The sequence below is a fragment of the Rhinolophus sinicus genome, chromosome 17, assembly GCF_057876585.1.
Source record: "Rhinolophus sinicus isolate RSI-liver-muscle chromosome 17, RSI-T2T, whole genome shotgun sequence".
Lineage (NCBI taxonomy): Eukaryota > Metazoa > Chordata > Mammalia > Chiroptera > Rhinolophidae > Rhinolophus > Rhinolophus sinicus.
Genome location: NC_142517.1, coordinates 159,238,778 through 159,254,721, shown reverse-complemented (window position 1 = coordinate 159,254,721; position 15,944 = coordinate 159,238,778). Strand labels below are relative to the sequence as shown.

Genomic DNA, 15,944 nt, shown 5'->3' with positions numbered 1-15,944 from the left:
AGTAAAATACAAAAACATGAAAATACAATGAAATACTATTTAACTTTAAAAAAAGAAAAAACTGTTCTATGTGTATTAATAAGACACAGTGTCCAATAAATCTGTTAAGGAAGAAAAAGTAAGGCACCGAACACTATTCAACCAGTCACTTACTGCTTCCACTTCTGGCATTGCCACAGGCCACATAACCTAAAAACTTGCCACAACAAAATATATACAAATGCTGAGTAAATTATTACTAACATCTCTTAAACGTACAACTAAGCTCAAAACAAAATAAGGGAAATCTTACTTTTGAAGAGCAAGATAGAAGAAAGAGGAAACTTTACTTTCTATTTTATCTACTTATTTTTATTTTATAACCAATATGTATTACTTTTGAAACTAAGAAAGAAATTTTCCCTGAAATACTTTGAAAAAAACATGCTATGGATTTAATAATCAACACCTAAATAACTAAAGCAATGTAGTATTAGGGCAAATTTTCAGGTATGACAGCCACTATTTTATCCAATTCCACATTTACTAAGCACCTATTAAGTATAAGAGACTGTGCTTGCCTCTGATTAATAGCAAGATGAGGTTCCTATTCTTTAAGGAGTTTAAAATCTGTGAGGAAGAACCAGCAAGGAGGCAAAAATATCTATAATACAGTATAGAACACGAAAATGGTCATCTTCTGCATCAAAATTTGAGAACTAAATGTTTAAAATTCCAATTTATAGTTAGTACCATCAGATCCCTAAACTAATCAGACATTACTTCACATTTTCCATTACTTCTTTTTTTTTTTAGCTCATCCATCTATAAACCATTTGTGACAATGACTGCACTTATTCATTAGTGGCAAAACTATGAAGTTATACATACAGTTATTAATATATAGTTTCCATAGCCTTTGTGATCTCATCGCACAAATGAATTCTCAGTTGTTTTCTTCCTTTGCTTTTTATACCTGTTAATATCACCACATTTATTATGTCACTATTACTAATCAAAAAGAACTGAATCCTCCCCCCCCCCATATTTCTGTAATTATAAATTTGAAAATTAAATGGTAATACAGGTTGTGATGGATCCAAAATTCTTCCCCATCTCCAATCATACCCACAGCAGTCACTGGGGAAAAAGATTAAGTCACAGCAGAATTTCTTCTTTTACTAAGAACACAGATACAGAGAAAAGTGGAATCTTTCCTTAAAAATTTACTGAACAATGGGATTTACAAACGTCTATGGCAGTTAGAATAATAAACAACCCCAAAACCAATACGTCTCCAATCTTCAGCAATCTAAAGGGATTTTAAGAAATATCAAAAACTGAGAAAAGTTAAATATATTCTGTCCATGCCGAGGTAATCCAACTTTGCCCACCAAAAACAGTGATGTAATTTGTTAGTTATCCGGTTCTAAAAAGTTCCAGAGACAGCCTTTTTACTTGCACTGCAGGCTAATATCACTTATCTGTTTCCAGGCAGGAGATTAGCAGTTGTGTAGCTCAGATGAATTATTCTGTCCAACCTAAAGGGTGGTACAAATTTCAGAATAATCATATAGCCACAATACTGTTTACTGTTCATTCTTGCCCTTTATGAAATTGAACATGGAAACCGCTGGCACATACAAGGCAATAATTTTGCATTTCAGATAGACAGTAATACTTAAATACTTTTTATCAACTCACGGAGGGTTGCCAGGCTGGGGGGAAAAAAATAATAAGTATCTATAAGATGTCAGTAAAGACAAGTGCTATGAGAGTAGCATGTGGACTCTCTACAGGCCAGAGGTCCTACACCTGTATGGGTACCGTCAAAGAAACTCACTGACATTTTCCGCTCCTGCACCGAAGCATCACCATTAGATCAGATTTGCCTCTCATCCACATCAACCTGATAATGACCACTGTGTTCCAAAATTCTGGAATCAATATTATTTACCTTCATGATTTTTGAGGATCTCCTAAAAGCTAAACTAGTCTAAGAAGTAAAAACGTTTAAATATCAGTAAAAGATTGTTTCAACTCCTTCCTCTGTTTTGAAATACATCTTATTTTTAAATATAAGTTTTTAAAAAGAAAAAGAAAGAAAGGCCCAAATAAGAACAGCATATTAAAAAAAAAGACAAACCAATATTAAACGAAAGTACCAACAAGAGTGTTATTTACAGTGGCAGTAGAGAAGTGTTGAGTGGTCAGGCTCTGGATCCAGCATGGCTAACTTACTACATGTGTAATCCTGAGCAAGTTTTTAAGAACCCTGTGCCCCACTTTACTCTTCCGTACAATGGGAATAACAACAGTAATAATCTGAGTTGAAGATCACGTGAATTAAATCATATAAAGCAGTTAATATTTGACCACTGCTTACCAAGTAGATGGATAAAAATCCAAAGTTTTAGTAACACTGTTGGTAAGGCTTTGGAAAACAGGAAGTTTCATCCTCTCCTTATGGAGGGCAATCTGGAAATCCCACTTTTGAGAACTTATCCCATTGATATTCTTGTACAGGTGTGAAAAGACAGGTATACCAGGTTTTTTTATTCCATACTGGAAACCAACTGTCCATCAAAAGTGATGATTACATAAAAAATGGCAAATTCATGACATGGAACACTATGTAGCAATTTTGGTTACTTAAACAGAGTACACTGATTTACTGACATGGAAAGACCTCTTAGATAAGTGAAAAATGCAAGATGTGTAGAAAAGTGAATATGGTATGTTACCTTTGCATAAAAGAGACTGAAAAATCAAAATACATATTCATCCTTGTTGGTTTTTAAACTCAGAGAAACTAACAATGGTGGGAAGGAACTAGGAACATGGGAGACAAGATGGGAGGGAAACTTCAAACTGTGTATGTCTTGATTTTTTGTTTTTTTGTTTTTTTAGCTATATGAATATTTTGCCTATTCAAATATTAATTTTGAAAAGTATTTTTAAGTGTCACTTTACACTCTCAAATATTGGCTGCTGTTATTACTGTTGTTGTGAATAATACCGGTAGTAAGTACCATGTTTCCCCAAAAATAAGACCTAGCCGGACCATCAGCTCTAATGCATCTTTTGGAGCAAAAATTAATAGAAGACCCAGTATTATACTATATCAAACCGATCTTATATTAAAATAAGACCGGGTCTTCTGTTAATTTTTGCTCCAAAAGATGCATTAGAGCTGATGGTCCAGCTAAGTCTTATTTTCGCGGAAACACGGTGGTAGTAATAGTAGTAGTAATAGTTAACAGCAACCTCAAAATACGTCCTTTCTGAAGCCTTTTTCTTATTCCCTCTGCACAGAGGCCTCCTCTAACTCCTGAACTATTTAAGGAATTTATCATTTTCTACTCTAGTAAGCAGCTTAAGGAGTAGGTGATTGTCTTGTTCATTTTTAATATCCTAGAAACCTCGCTTGCACCTAGTAGTTACAATCATTCTGGAGTAACAGTAACCTGCAAGTACTCCAAAGAAGGAAATAGTGACTATTTCTAAAGGGATTATATTCTATAATTGTAAGACCTCAAATTTGAAAAACTTGAATAACTGGCTTTGCTAACATTCTTTCAACTACTACCCAGCTATAAAATCTCTTTCAGTAAGCTTTTTCTTTTCCCAGGACTTCCCTAAACTTGGATTTCATGTCCCAAGCCAAGACACTATATGTACCAACTGTTTAACTCACTGCAACCTCTGAAATGTCTTTTGTTCCAAGTCCCAATACTCTGGTACATCGCTCCTATTGAAAAAGCAATTGTTGAGCGTCTCCTTTTAGAAAGATGTCACATATTAGTCAGTGAATAAGGTGCCCTTTTAACTAGAAAAGAGCTAACACTTGATTCCTAATTCGCTCAGTGTTTTATTTGTTCTTGTATGGAGGGTACTCTATAACTGACTGGTCAGTGGCCCAATTCTCGATGTCATTCCAGCACACCAAATACTCCACTGACAGCTCAACAGTCACTTTTCATGCAGGCCCCTCCCCTTCCCTCCTCCCTTAACCTCCTTAAGATCAAGAGCTCCTTCCCCCGTACTGCATGAGACACACTGACAGTTCACAAGTCCTTTTCCCCAAACTGTCCTCCCCTGCAGTTGCAAGACCACCTCCCCGATTCTCATTATCCTGCAACCCAATTTGGTCCCGAATACCATGCCCCTCCCAGCCAATCCAAATCATATCACCATTTCTTCCCAAGAGCTAAGCTGCTTTACAGCCTTTCCCAACCAGTACACACTTGACAGCTCAACAACAGATTCCCCAAGTATCCTTTCCTTTTCCCTCCCCTGCTATCCCACGCACTGTCTCTTTTTTCGCTATCACTCACTCGCCCTGGCTTCCCGCAAATTCACAGACGCGTTCCCTAAACATGCTCTCCGCTCTCCCCTCCTCCCCATCCCCTTTCCACCGCTGACAGCTCAGACACCTCCAACCCCACGTGGCTGCACCCTCCCCCACTCCTCTCCCTTGACAGCTCAGGATCGGCTCCCAGATCCCCATTCCTGTCTTCCCCAGACCCCAGTCAGGGCCACCCGCGATGCCCCCGGCCCCAGGGGAAGGCTCCACTCACCCACTTTCCCGCATCACGTTGCTGTCCCCGCAGTCACAGGCGCCCCCGGCCTGACTGCGGAACATGTTGAAGTCGTGTCCAGTGTGATCACCCTGGTGGAAGCACTCCGCGCACAGCGACATGCAGGGGGAGATGCCGCACGTCCGGCAGCGGTAGGCCACGAAGTTGGCTGTCCAGACCAGGCCGCAGAGCGCCGCGGGGTCGTAGGCCCGCACCGCCGCGCAGAACTCATCGTAGCCGCCGCCGCCTGCCAGAAGGCACTTACACCACTCCAGGGCCTCCTCCTCTGCCGCCCCCGGACCGCCTCCGCCGCCGGCCGCCGCCGCCTCCTCGCTGTCCGCAGCCGCAGCCAGCGGCCGCTCAGCGCTCAGCACCCTCTCCAGCAACGCCTGCAGCTCCTCAGCACCTGCCCGGTTGTCCGGCCGGCTAAGAGCCGCCTTCAGGTGCGCGGCGGTGGCCGCCTTGTCCAGGGCCAGCCCGGGCGCGGGCAGTTCAGGTTGGGGCGGCTGCGGCCCCCCGCCGGCCGCCGCGGCCGCCGCCGCCATGATGAGAGCTCAGAATTTGGAGAGCCCAGAGCTGGCGGCTCCTCCCGGGAGGGTGGCGGTATTGACTGCTGCGATTGCTCGGCCCGCCCAACTCTCGCGATACCCCGGAACTGCCGCGCACCTCTGCCTGCGACCCTGCTTCTGCACACGCCCCCTCCGGCTGCTGGTGCCCGCTCGGTCTGCACACGCCCCTTCTCGCCTGGGACACAGCTCTGTTCCTTCCCTCCACCTCTTGGCTCTCAAAGTTAATAGCTACTGAAATAAGGGACTTACCTTAAAAAAAATTATTTTTAGTATGGAAAATATTTAATATAGACAATGGTTTGTGCTGTGTGTTTTTTTAATTTACCTGGGTTATAGGAATTACAGCACCTTTCAGATGAATTTTAGGCATCAGCATTTCGTTTTGAGATATAAATTCCTACTGTTATCAAACCCTTAATTATTATTGAATTACTATTATTATTGAAGCAACCTCCTAATTTTCCCCCCTGCATCAATTCTTACCCTCACACTGTTACCAGGTTAATCATTCTTCCATTCAAAATCTTTAGTTGAAACAAAAGCCAAACTACTTAAATCTCTTAAAACTCAACCTCTTTTCTATCCTCATCACCTGGCGCTGCTCCAAGTTTGTCGTATGAAAGAGACTAATGGAATGTCCACTGTTTTCTGAAGGCGCTTTTTTATTTCCCGCCTCTGGGCCCTTACTGTTCGTAGTTCCCACCTTAATCCACCGCACACCCCTATTTTAGCAATGTCTTCCCATATCATTGCCTTTCTTCAAAAAACATGACCCTGAACTTATTTGATGATATAACTTGCCTTCGCTGTAAAAATCTCATCTGCATCCCACTGCTAATTGGTACATTTCTCCAAGAATGAGCCTTCTTCATTATTGCCCTGAAGTGCTCAAATTTGTCTGATTATTGTGTTAAATGGAAAAGTTACAATAAATAACGTTGCATATTTTTGGGGGACCCTACTCTTTATATATGATATTTCTTTTAATCGTCTCAATAATCCTGTAAAGTAAGTACTATTACTAGAGGTGATTTATGTGCCCCAAAATACACAGCTAGCAATTAAAAATGAGATGTGATTAAAACTCAGGTGCATTTGATTCTAAAGCCCTGCTCTTTCTGCCACACCAATGCTTTGCAAACTTGCCTGATCCTAAGAATCACCTGAAGCTCTACTCACAAAAACAGATCCCTAGGTCCCATCTCAGACCTAAGGAATCCCAATCACCAGAGGTTATGCTACCCTATCTAGCAAAACCTGAATCTTGAATGAGATTATCAATAATGATCTTCCAGAATTAAAAATCTACACTTTTATTGTTTCCATAGTTCACGTCCAGAGAGCTGGATGTATTATACAAATACTTAGTAACACAAGACAGAGGGCAAACAAGAATGAAACAAAAAATGTAGGAAAAGCAATCCAAGGAAGTAGGATAAGAGTATTTCTAATCCATAACCCAGTGTTATAAATGAATTGTGCATAACTAAAACATGCTATTTCACATGTCCTGATCCTCCATAATAAAGCATTTCACAATCAGCATTTAACAGTGATAAGTAATTCAAAGTTGCTCATTAATTCTCTTAATAAATCACCAAATTATAAACCAAATAAAATCCAGGAACATTTCAAACTAAGGTAGAACTAGTGTATATTCAATAATCAGTGGCAATGGCTTAAGGCAGTTGGAGACGTGTACTAGTATCTCTCCAGGGCTGCTTTCCTGCAAACAATAACAAGGGTGCCTGCTTCTGCTTGACCATGACGATGCATGCTGGAAATGCAGCTTTTTCAGCATCTCCACACATTCCTAAATTTCTACAAATTTCTACAAAATTCCATTGACAAGTGCCTCTTTAGTTCTGTAACAACAACAAAAATAGTTTAAATACTTTCTCCTATTTTAGTTACATAGATATTGTAGTACATGTACAGAAACCTAGACATTTGCCAGATTTCACACCTATTCTGATCATGATGGTATCTATCAGACGTGTTCAAAATCAGAGAACCATTAAAATAACTGGTAATGACAAGAATACAAAAAAACCAGTTGAAGATGGGCAAAAATTGTAAATAGACATTTTACCAAAAAAGATACATAAATGGCCAACAGACATAGAAAAGATGTTCAGCATCATAGTCATTAAGGAAATACAAATTAAAACTATGATATACCACTATGTATACCCACTAGAATGGCAATAATCAAAAAGGCAGATAATAACAAATGTTGGCAAGGATATGGAGAAAAAGAACCCTCATACTTCACTGATGGGAATGTAATATAGTACCACGTATTGGGGAAACATTTTGGCAGTTACTTAAAAAGTTCAAGATAAAGTTACCATAGAGCCCTGCAATTCCACTCCTAGGACTCTATCCAAGAAAATTTATAGTAACATATATCAACACAAAGGACTTATAGGTAAATATTCATAACAATATTATTTGTAACAGCAAAAAACTAGAAACCATCTAAAAGTCTATCAATTCATGAATGGATAAACAAAATGTGTCATATTCATATAATGGTATACTATTTAACAATAAAAAGGAATGAGGTACGGATACATACTACAATGTAGATGAACTTCAAAAACCAATGAAAGAAGTCGCAAACCAAAAAAATGCATATTGTGTGATTCCATTTATATGAACTGTCCAGAAAAGGCAAATCTATAGAGTAAGTACATTAGCAGTTGACTAATCTACTGGGGGTAAGAACAGAAATGACTGCAATTAGGCACAAATAATCTTTTTAGGATAATAGGAATGTTTTAAATATAGATTGTGGTGATGATTGAACAACTATGTAAATTTTATTTAAAAATCACTTAATTCTATTCTAAAAAACAGGTGGATTTTATTATATAAAATTATACTTCAATAAAACAGTTAATCATTATTAGTAGTAGTACTTATTGTTTGAGATGAATTAGTCAAGTTGCTGTCTGGGTGGCAACTATTTTACTGCTTTAGCTTTCAAAATCAATATGACAGGCTCTCAAATCTTTGGTTCTCCTAGATTGTCTGGGGCTTCTATCATTTGGATCCAGAAAGTCTGACATTTTTCTTTCAATATGTTAGTGCAATATAAAAACTCTTCTCCTAAATTACCTCTCAAATCACTGTGCTGGGTCATAGGAATTCCTACAATGATATTTCCATGAGGGAAAGCCAGGTTGAAATTCTGCTGAAAACTCTGCACTCACTTAAACGTTATACCGCCATTTTAAGCATATTACTGTTACTCTACTGAAGACATTGAATAAATATAACGCCACATACTATGGTTACAGAAAACTACAAAATAGCATCTAAAAAGGTATGTGTTTTTACATATTCCACCTTAATTAATGTGAAGAAGAATCTTATGGTATTTCTAAATTGGCTTTTCAAATTAAAATAAACCACACAGGTAAAGTAAAAGGTATAACTGATAGATAATATCATTGCTTCCAAAATTAAAGTAGACACCCTTTACAGAGAACTTATAAATGAATGTAAATAACTTCAAAATTGTTTTTGTATTTATCAGGACTTTCTTGGTTCCAAGAAATAAAACCCCAACTTGGACTAGCTTAAACCAAAAAGAGGACTATATTAAATCATATAAACAATGGTGGGACAGGGGAGAAGAACCTTAATGCGTCTCCAGTTTTGCTGTCAGTGAGCATCAGCTCTACTGGCTCCAATAGCTTCTGAGCACGGGCCTCCCCCAATCCAGCTCAAGCTGCATCTCCACAAGTTCATCACAGAGAAAAAAGGTCTCATTTCTGCCAGTCATTTAAAACCCTGGGGAAGAACTCTGACCCAACTTGTGGCCCACACCACCCTTATTACCAGAAGGTAGAGGAGGCCATACCTGCTATAAACATACAAGATGCCGACAACATTATTAACTTAATTTCTGCCTGGCCTCCAAATACACATCTTCTCTGCACACAAGTTCACCAGTTCTCATGGCCACTATTGAAATTCATACCATAAGAAGTACTGTGCTTACTATGCACAATGAATTATTCTAAGTGGTCACATTTCAGATTCACAATAACCCTGAGAGGTAATTATCATTATCCCCATTTCACAAGTAGCAGTGATACCCTTCATTTCACAGCCTTCAAAACATAAGAATAATCCCTGGAAGAAAAATCATTCACTGTTCTTGCATGTAGCCTGTCTTTCTCCCTTCTCCCTTCTCCCCTGTCTCCCTCCCTCCCTTCCTTCCTTCTTACCTTAGTAATTACCTTGCAACTATACTTACTGGCAGTCTCTCATTTATTTAATATTGAAGCAAAGACATTTTTATTAATTTTCCCTACTCATGCTTTAGAAATATTTGGGAGGAGGGGGTAAAGCATGACAGTGTATTATATTTGACCTATATTAGCTCCTCTACAGGAGCAAATTTTCCCAGGTTATAAATGCTTAACAACCCTCTGGAGGCTTTTTTATTATCATTTAATACTTTTACAAGTTGTCCTAATTTTCTTTTCCTCCTTTTTTTAACCTAAGGAAAGCTTCCTTTTCTGCATACTACTATAAAGACCAGAAAATTTTTATTCACTGCCTTATTCATGCAGCAAATTAATTCAACAAATGTGTTTTGAGTCCCTACAAGTTGCTCTCTGCAAGAACTGAGGATAACACTGTGAACAAAACATATGGCCCATGACGTGGCCTGGGTGGCACAGCTCCAGGAGGCACCATTCACATAGAATACAATGTTCCTGACATGGAGATTACAGACTAATGGAAGCATATTATAGATCGTAACCTAATCTACGAACACATTATTACTGTTGCTGCCATTATTAGTACTTCTGATCTGGGAGTGAGAAAACAGAATACTAACCACAAAAGACAGGCAAAAATTGGTTAATTTAAAATTCAAATTTTCTATTTTTTAAAAGAAACTATTATTAAGAGTTGCAGAGTTTCTGTTAAAGGTGATGAAAAAGTTATAGAAATAGGTAGTGGTGATGGTTGAAAAACATTATGAATATAATTATTGCCACTGATTTGTACCCTTAAATTGGTTAAAATGGGAAATTTTGTTGTATATATTCATATAACAGACTACTATACAACAATGAAAATGAGCAAACCTGGATGAATCTTACAAACATAATGTTGAACAAAATAAATCTGACATAGTGAGAATGATTCTACTTGTATAAAGTAAAACAAATAGAAAAAATTTACGGTGCTAAAAATCAGGATAGTGATTACTTTTGGAGAATGGGGCAGGGGAGTAATTAGAGGGGAGCATAAGTGTTTTCCTCATATTTGTCCAGATTCAGTGCCAAATAATCATCAAACATGGTATTTTATGTGAAAGTTTGACAATAAACACATTCCATGTTGAAACATCCAGAGTATTGAGTATCTTTCTTGAATTCATGATATAACCTGGAAAAACTGCATTGACATTTGCACTGACGCTGCAGAAGCAAGGACGTATAAAACTGCTTGTAACTTAATATGAATCAAGGCAATGGCACTACACTATCTAGCTGACATTGTATGAATATTTCTCTCTGTTAAATACTTGCAGAAAAACAAGCCAGTTTCCCATAAAAATGGCCCCAATAAACAAAAAGTATTATTACATTTTGACCCATGAGGACACATCTTAAAATTCTCCTTATTGTCTCCAGGAAGAAGTACATGTGTCATGTTGCAAGCTAAACTAGCAGCTTTCTTTCTTAATTGTGGCAAAATATACGTAATATTTACTATTTTAATCATTTTTAAGTGCACAGTTCAGTGGTACTAAGTATATTTATAATACTGTGCAACTCTCACCATCATCCATCTCCAGAACATTTTCATTATCCCAAACAGAAACGCTGTACCTATTAAACACTAACTCCCCATTTCCCTTCCCTCCCTTTTATTTTAGCCACTCTAATAGATGCTAGTGGTTTACTAAACTTTTCAAGTGTTTATCATTGGCTTCCCCCAAGTAAATTGTTAACTATCTACTAGAAGGGATTGCACATCTTATGTGCTCCCCACTTACCATTCTGTCACAAAGAATAGCAAATATTACTAATCCATCAACTGAAGTTGAAGCAAACATGTCTCCTGGTGATGTGGGGAAAGTACCTGTCTGTAAGTCTTGTAGTCTCCATTGAAATCACTCTTCAACCCTCTTTATCAGTGTTTTGTACAATATTTTGCCCCTGCATTTTTTAAAGAGTTGGCTATAGAAAGCAGCTTTCTTCTACATCTTAAGTCCTCACCATTATAGAGACCTCAGTGTCTACATGGTAGTCCAACAGACATTGATCTCCTCCCTCTGCTCCACTGCAGCCACCCATCCTCACGGCCTCACCCTCAGCCTTGCCATCTTAGAACTGATCCATGTACTCATGTATTTTGTTAACCATTTTTACAACACTTTAGTGACACTCTTTTCAAGCATACAAATGATTTTAAGTAAATTTAAAAAGAAGTGCGAACATCACCAAAATACAGTTTTAGAACATTTCCATCACCTTTATAGATTCTTTGCGCTGCTTGCAGTCATTGCTCCCACCTTCAGCCGTATGTGCTTTATACAAATTTTAAATCTCCTTTGAATTCAACCTATATCATCCTAGATCTCTCTCCGTTTCATCCATTAAACCTATTATTAACATCATCACATCCTCACCCCTCAACTGTTGCTCCCCTCAATCTCATCCCCTTTCTTTTCACTTCTTTCTCCACCTACCCACAGACTTCCTGGTCCACCACTATAACCATTCTCTTGCCAATACCACACATAGTCTTTTCTCTCATGCTGCTATTGTATCCATCTGTTAAAACTACTATCCTGAATCTATTCAACTGTCATTCTTTCCTTGCTCCTGCCTCAATATTTCAGGAGGAAAAAAAATACAACTTTGCAGAACGGTTCATTAGAATTACTGGTTTTGAAGAAATTTTCTCAACCTGATAAAAGGGCATCTATGAAAAACCTACACATTACAGACTTGTACACCTGAAATCTATGTAACTTTATTAATAATAGTCACCCCAATAAAATTGAATAAAAAAAATCCACAGATAACACCACGCTTAACAGTAAAAGACTGAAAGCTTTCCCTCTAAGATCAAGAATAAGACAAGACTGCCTATTTTCACCACTGTTATTCAATATTGTACTAGGAGGTTCTACCCGGAGCAACTAGGCAAGGGGGAAAAAAAGACAAACAGATTGAAAAAGTAAACTACTTTTATTTGAAGATAACATGACATTATACGTATATAGAAAATACTAAGAAATTCACACACGCAATTAGAGCTATTAAGTTTAGAAAAATGACTGGATACAAGATCAATAACAAAAATCAATTGTATTTCTTTACACTAGCAATGAACAATCCAAACATAAAGAAAACAATTCAATTTATAGCAGCATCAAAAATAAAGTACTTAGTAATAAATGTAATGAACAAGTATGAAACTTGTATACTAAAAACTATAAAACATTGTTGAAAATTAAACAAAATCTAAATAAATTTAAAGGTATCCCATGTTCATCGACTGGAAAACCTAATATTATTAAGATGGAACTATTCCCAAATTGATCTACAGATTCACTGTAACCTCGATGGAAATTCCAAATACTTATTTTGCAAAAATTTACCAGTTAATCTTAAAAGTCATATGGAAATGCAAGTGACCCAAAGAGTCAAAACAACCTTGAAAAGGATGAATGAAGTTGAAAGATTCACACTTCCCATTTCAAATCTCACTACAAAGCTATAACAATCAAGACAGTGTGGTATTAGCATAAGGAGAGACATATAGATCATGAAATAAAATTGGGAGTCCAGAAATAAACTCATACATCTATGCTCAATTGATTTCTACAAGGATGCCAGAACCATTCAATGGTAGAAAACATAGCATTTTTAGTAATGTTGAGACAACTGGATATCCACATGCAAAAAGAATAAATTTGTACCTCTACTTCATACCACATTCAAAAATTTACTCAAGATCAATCAAAGACCTAAGTGTAAGAGCTGGAACTGTAAAACTCTTAGAAGAAAACATAAGTGTAAATTTTCAAGACTTTCAAATTTTCAAGGCAACAGTTTCTTAGATAAAACACCTAAAAAATAGATTTGGACACCATCAAAAATTTAAAGCTTTTGCATGTTAAAGGACACTATCAAGAATGTAAAAAGACAACAGAATGGGAGGAAATATTTGCAAATCATATACCTGATAAGATCGAGTGTCCAGAATATATAAGGAACTTTCACAACTCAAAAATAAAAACATTAATAACACAATTTAAAATAAGCAAATGAGGATTTGGATTCTCACTTATCCAAAGAAGCTATAGAAATGGTCAAGAAGCATATTAATAGATGCTCACCACCAGCCATCAGGGAGATGCAATTCAAAACCACAATGAATTGCTACTTCATACCTGCTAGGATAACTATAATTTTTTAAATTGAAAATAACAACTATTGGTGAGGCTATGAAGCAACTGGAACCCTCATACATTGCTTGTAGGATGGTAAAATGATACAACACAAAGGAGCTTTGTGGTAATGGAAATGCTATGTCTTTACTGTATCCATCAATATCTGGCTGGTATTGTACTACAGTTTTGCAAAGTGTTATTGGGGAAAACTGAGTAAAAGATACATAGGGTCTCTCTATGTGTTATTTTTTATGACTACATATAAATCTAGAATTATCTCAAAATAAAAGTTTTAATTTTTTTCATGCTGTATTATCTTGATTAAGTACAAAGACTCTTCCAATCATGTCATCTAGAGATCATTTCACCCATTGCTCTTTTTGGCCGCCAGGCTCTTATCTCTTTCTTCAGCAATGATTTCTCTGTCATTGCTGAGGTGGATACCCTTTCCATGGGGAAGAGAAATCCATGGTTTGTTCCCTCTGCCAATAACGAAAATGTTGGAAACCCGGGTGGCAAAACTGTTGCCATTGGCATCTTTCACATGAACTACATCAAAAGAACCAGGGTGCCTCTCTCTGTTGGTGATCACACCAATTCTTCCCAGGTTAGAACCTCCAGTCACCATGCACAGATTACCAGTGTCAAACCTGATGAAATCAGTAATTTTGCCGGTCTCCAAATCAATCTGAATGGTGTCATTCACCTTAATGAGGGTATCAGAGTAGCGGATAGTGCGAGCATCATGAGTCACCAGATGTAGGATTCCTTTTGTGCCCACAAAGATCTTTCTCACATTGCACAACTTGTACTTGGCCTCGTCTGGTGTAATACGATGAACAGCAAAGCGACCCTTGGTGTCGTAGAGCAGACGGAAGTTCTCTCCAGTCTTGTCGATGCTGATGACATCCATCAAACCAGCAGGGTAGGTTACATCAGTTCGGACCTTGCCATCAATCTTAATGAACCGCTGCATGCAGATCTTCTTTATTTCATCTCCTGTTAGAGCACACTTCAGTCTGTTCCTTAGGAAGATGATGAGAGGAAGACATTCCCTCAGCTTGTAGGGACCAGTGGATGGATGAGGAGCAAACACACCAGTCAATTTATCCAGCATCCAATGCTTTGGAGCTGCTACACGCTTCAGATGCTTCTTGGGACCACGAGCCATGGCTGTGCTGGGCACGGAAAGAGTAATTTAATTTTTCAAAATAGAAAAAAAATGCCTTCAACCTCAGATGGGTCAATTGTCTTCACATATCCAGGTAGTTTCAATCATCCACTTGGTTCAAACTCCTTACTACAGTCACCTCTGCCTCAAGAGATACCCCCACCACCACCACCACCAAAAACAACCAACAACAACCACAACAACAAACATTTATTGGAGATTTGTTATGTGACAAATAACTTTATGTAGTAACTTTATGTGCTGTGAACTTTATATGTACTAACTCATTTAACCCTCATAATGGACAACTTTGACTTCTACTTTTCATAGTAAGTAGCAGCCTCAAAGACCACTCCCTCTACTTCATCCTCATCCATCCATTCCTCTTTTTTTTCCTTTAATAATGAAAAGAGCTTATTCCCCAGATTATAGGCAATCATTTCACTTAGGCACTGGATCCCACTTCTCAGGATCCTAACTCCATTCAAAATCCTTTTTTGTATTTTGAACCCCTACTTTTCTATTATCTTTAACCTGTCTGAATTTAGCTATGTTCACATCTCCTATCATTTAAAAAAAAGCTTCCTCCAATCTTACTAAACATTAACTATTCTCACTCCTCTTTTTATAGCCACGTTTCTTGAGAATTGTTCATTTACTCTACTTCCTAAGCTTCCATTCAGTTCAAAATCCACTACGACTTGATTTCGGCTCCTCCTCCATGAAAACCTGACCGCTTCCCAGCGTTTAACACCACTACTTACCTATTCCTTCATATAAATTCTCTTCTTCCGGCGTCTCTCACATCACCACCTGTGAGATATAAGTGACACAAACAACCTATGAAGAGGGAAACAAAGTTATGATAAAGTAGGGCATGCTAATGGCCCAAGGAGGCAAAAGTGAGTGGAGACTGCTACTCTTTGAGAGGGGAGTTGGAAGGCAGAAGGCAGAAAGGGCCACATTGGCCATTAAAACAAAGTGACCGTAACTTGCACCCTCACTTTCACCCTTTCTCCCTCATCCTTTTGGGTTATGGCCAAGTAACAGGCGGCAGGGACAAGCATAGGCTCCGAGAAGGCAAGCTATACCGACGATGCAGACTGGGCCGGGGCGGAAGCGGATGACGCGTTCCTTCGTGCCACCAGCGGAAACCGAGAGTCGGAAGACAGTTGCCCCTTGGCACGGGACCACTAGACTCTGAC

General features: G+C 38.2%; 2 protein-coding genes across 12 annotated transcripts in view; both read right to left on the bottom strand.

Annotated features, from left to right (window-relative positions):
* The window catches only part of UBR3 (ubiquitin protein ligase E3 component n-recognin 3), a 172,091-nt gene extending 166,917 nt beyond the window's left edge, over positions 1 to 5,174 (bottom strand). For 3 of the 4 annotated variants that reach the window (XM_019727402.3, XM_019727403.3, XM_019727404.3), the window contains exon 1: positions 4,560 to 5,173. In XM_019727402.3, coding sequence (XP_019582961.2) covers positions 4,560 to 5,104 — 545 coding nt within the window. In that variant the 5' untranslated portion in view covers positions 5,105 to 5,173. Of the gene's footprint in view, positions 1 to 4,559 lie in introns of all 4 variants that reach the window. The other variant, XM_019727399.3, reaches the window with a different exon arrangement.
* A 7,167-nt stretch (positions 5,175 to 12,341) lies between these two features.
* Positions 12,342 to 15,934, bottom strand: LOC109445207 (small ribosomal subunit protein eS4, X isoform-like). 8 transcript variants are annotated; one of them, XM_088794570.1, is made up of 3 exons: positions 15,831 to 15,934; positions 15,504 to 15,552; positions 12,342 to 14,746 (listed from the first exon to the last, which is right to left on the bottom strand). In XM_088794570.1, exon 3 carries the CDS (start codon positions 14,737 to 14,739, stop codon positions 13,933 to 13,935), a length of 807 nt encoding a protein of 268 aa, XP_088650696.1. In that variant the 5' UTR covers positions 14,740 to 14,746; positions 15,504 to 15,552; positions 15,831 to 15,934; the 3' UTR covers positions 12,342 to 13,932. The 8 variants fall into 8 exon arrangements, with proteins under 8 accessions (XP_088650696.1, XP_088650700.1, XP_088650694.1 ...); XM_088794574.1 differs by having other exon boundaries at positions 12,342 to 14,741; XM_088794568.1 differs by having other exon boundaries at positions 15,504 to 15,579; positions 15,831 to 15,926.
* Positions 15,935 to 15,944: the final 10 nt, after the last annotated feature.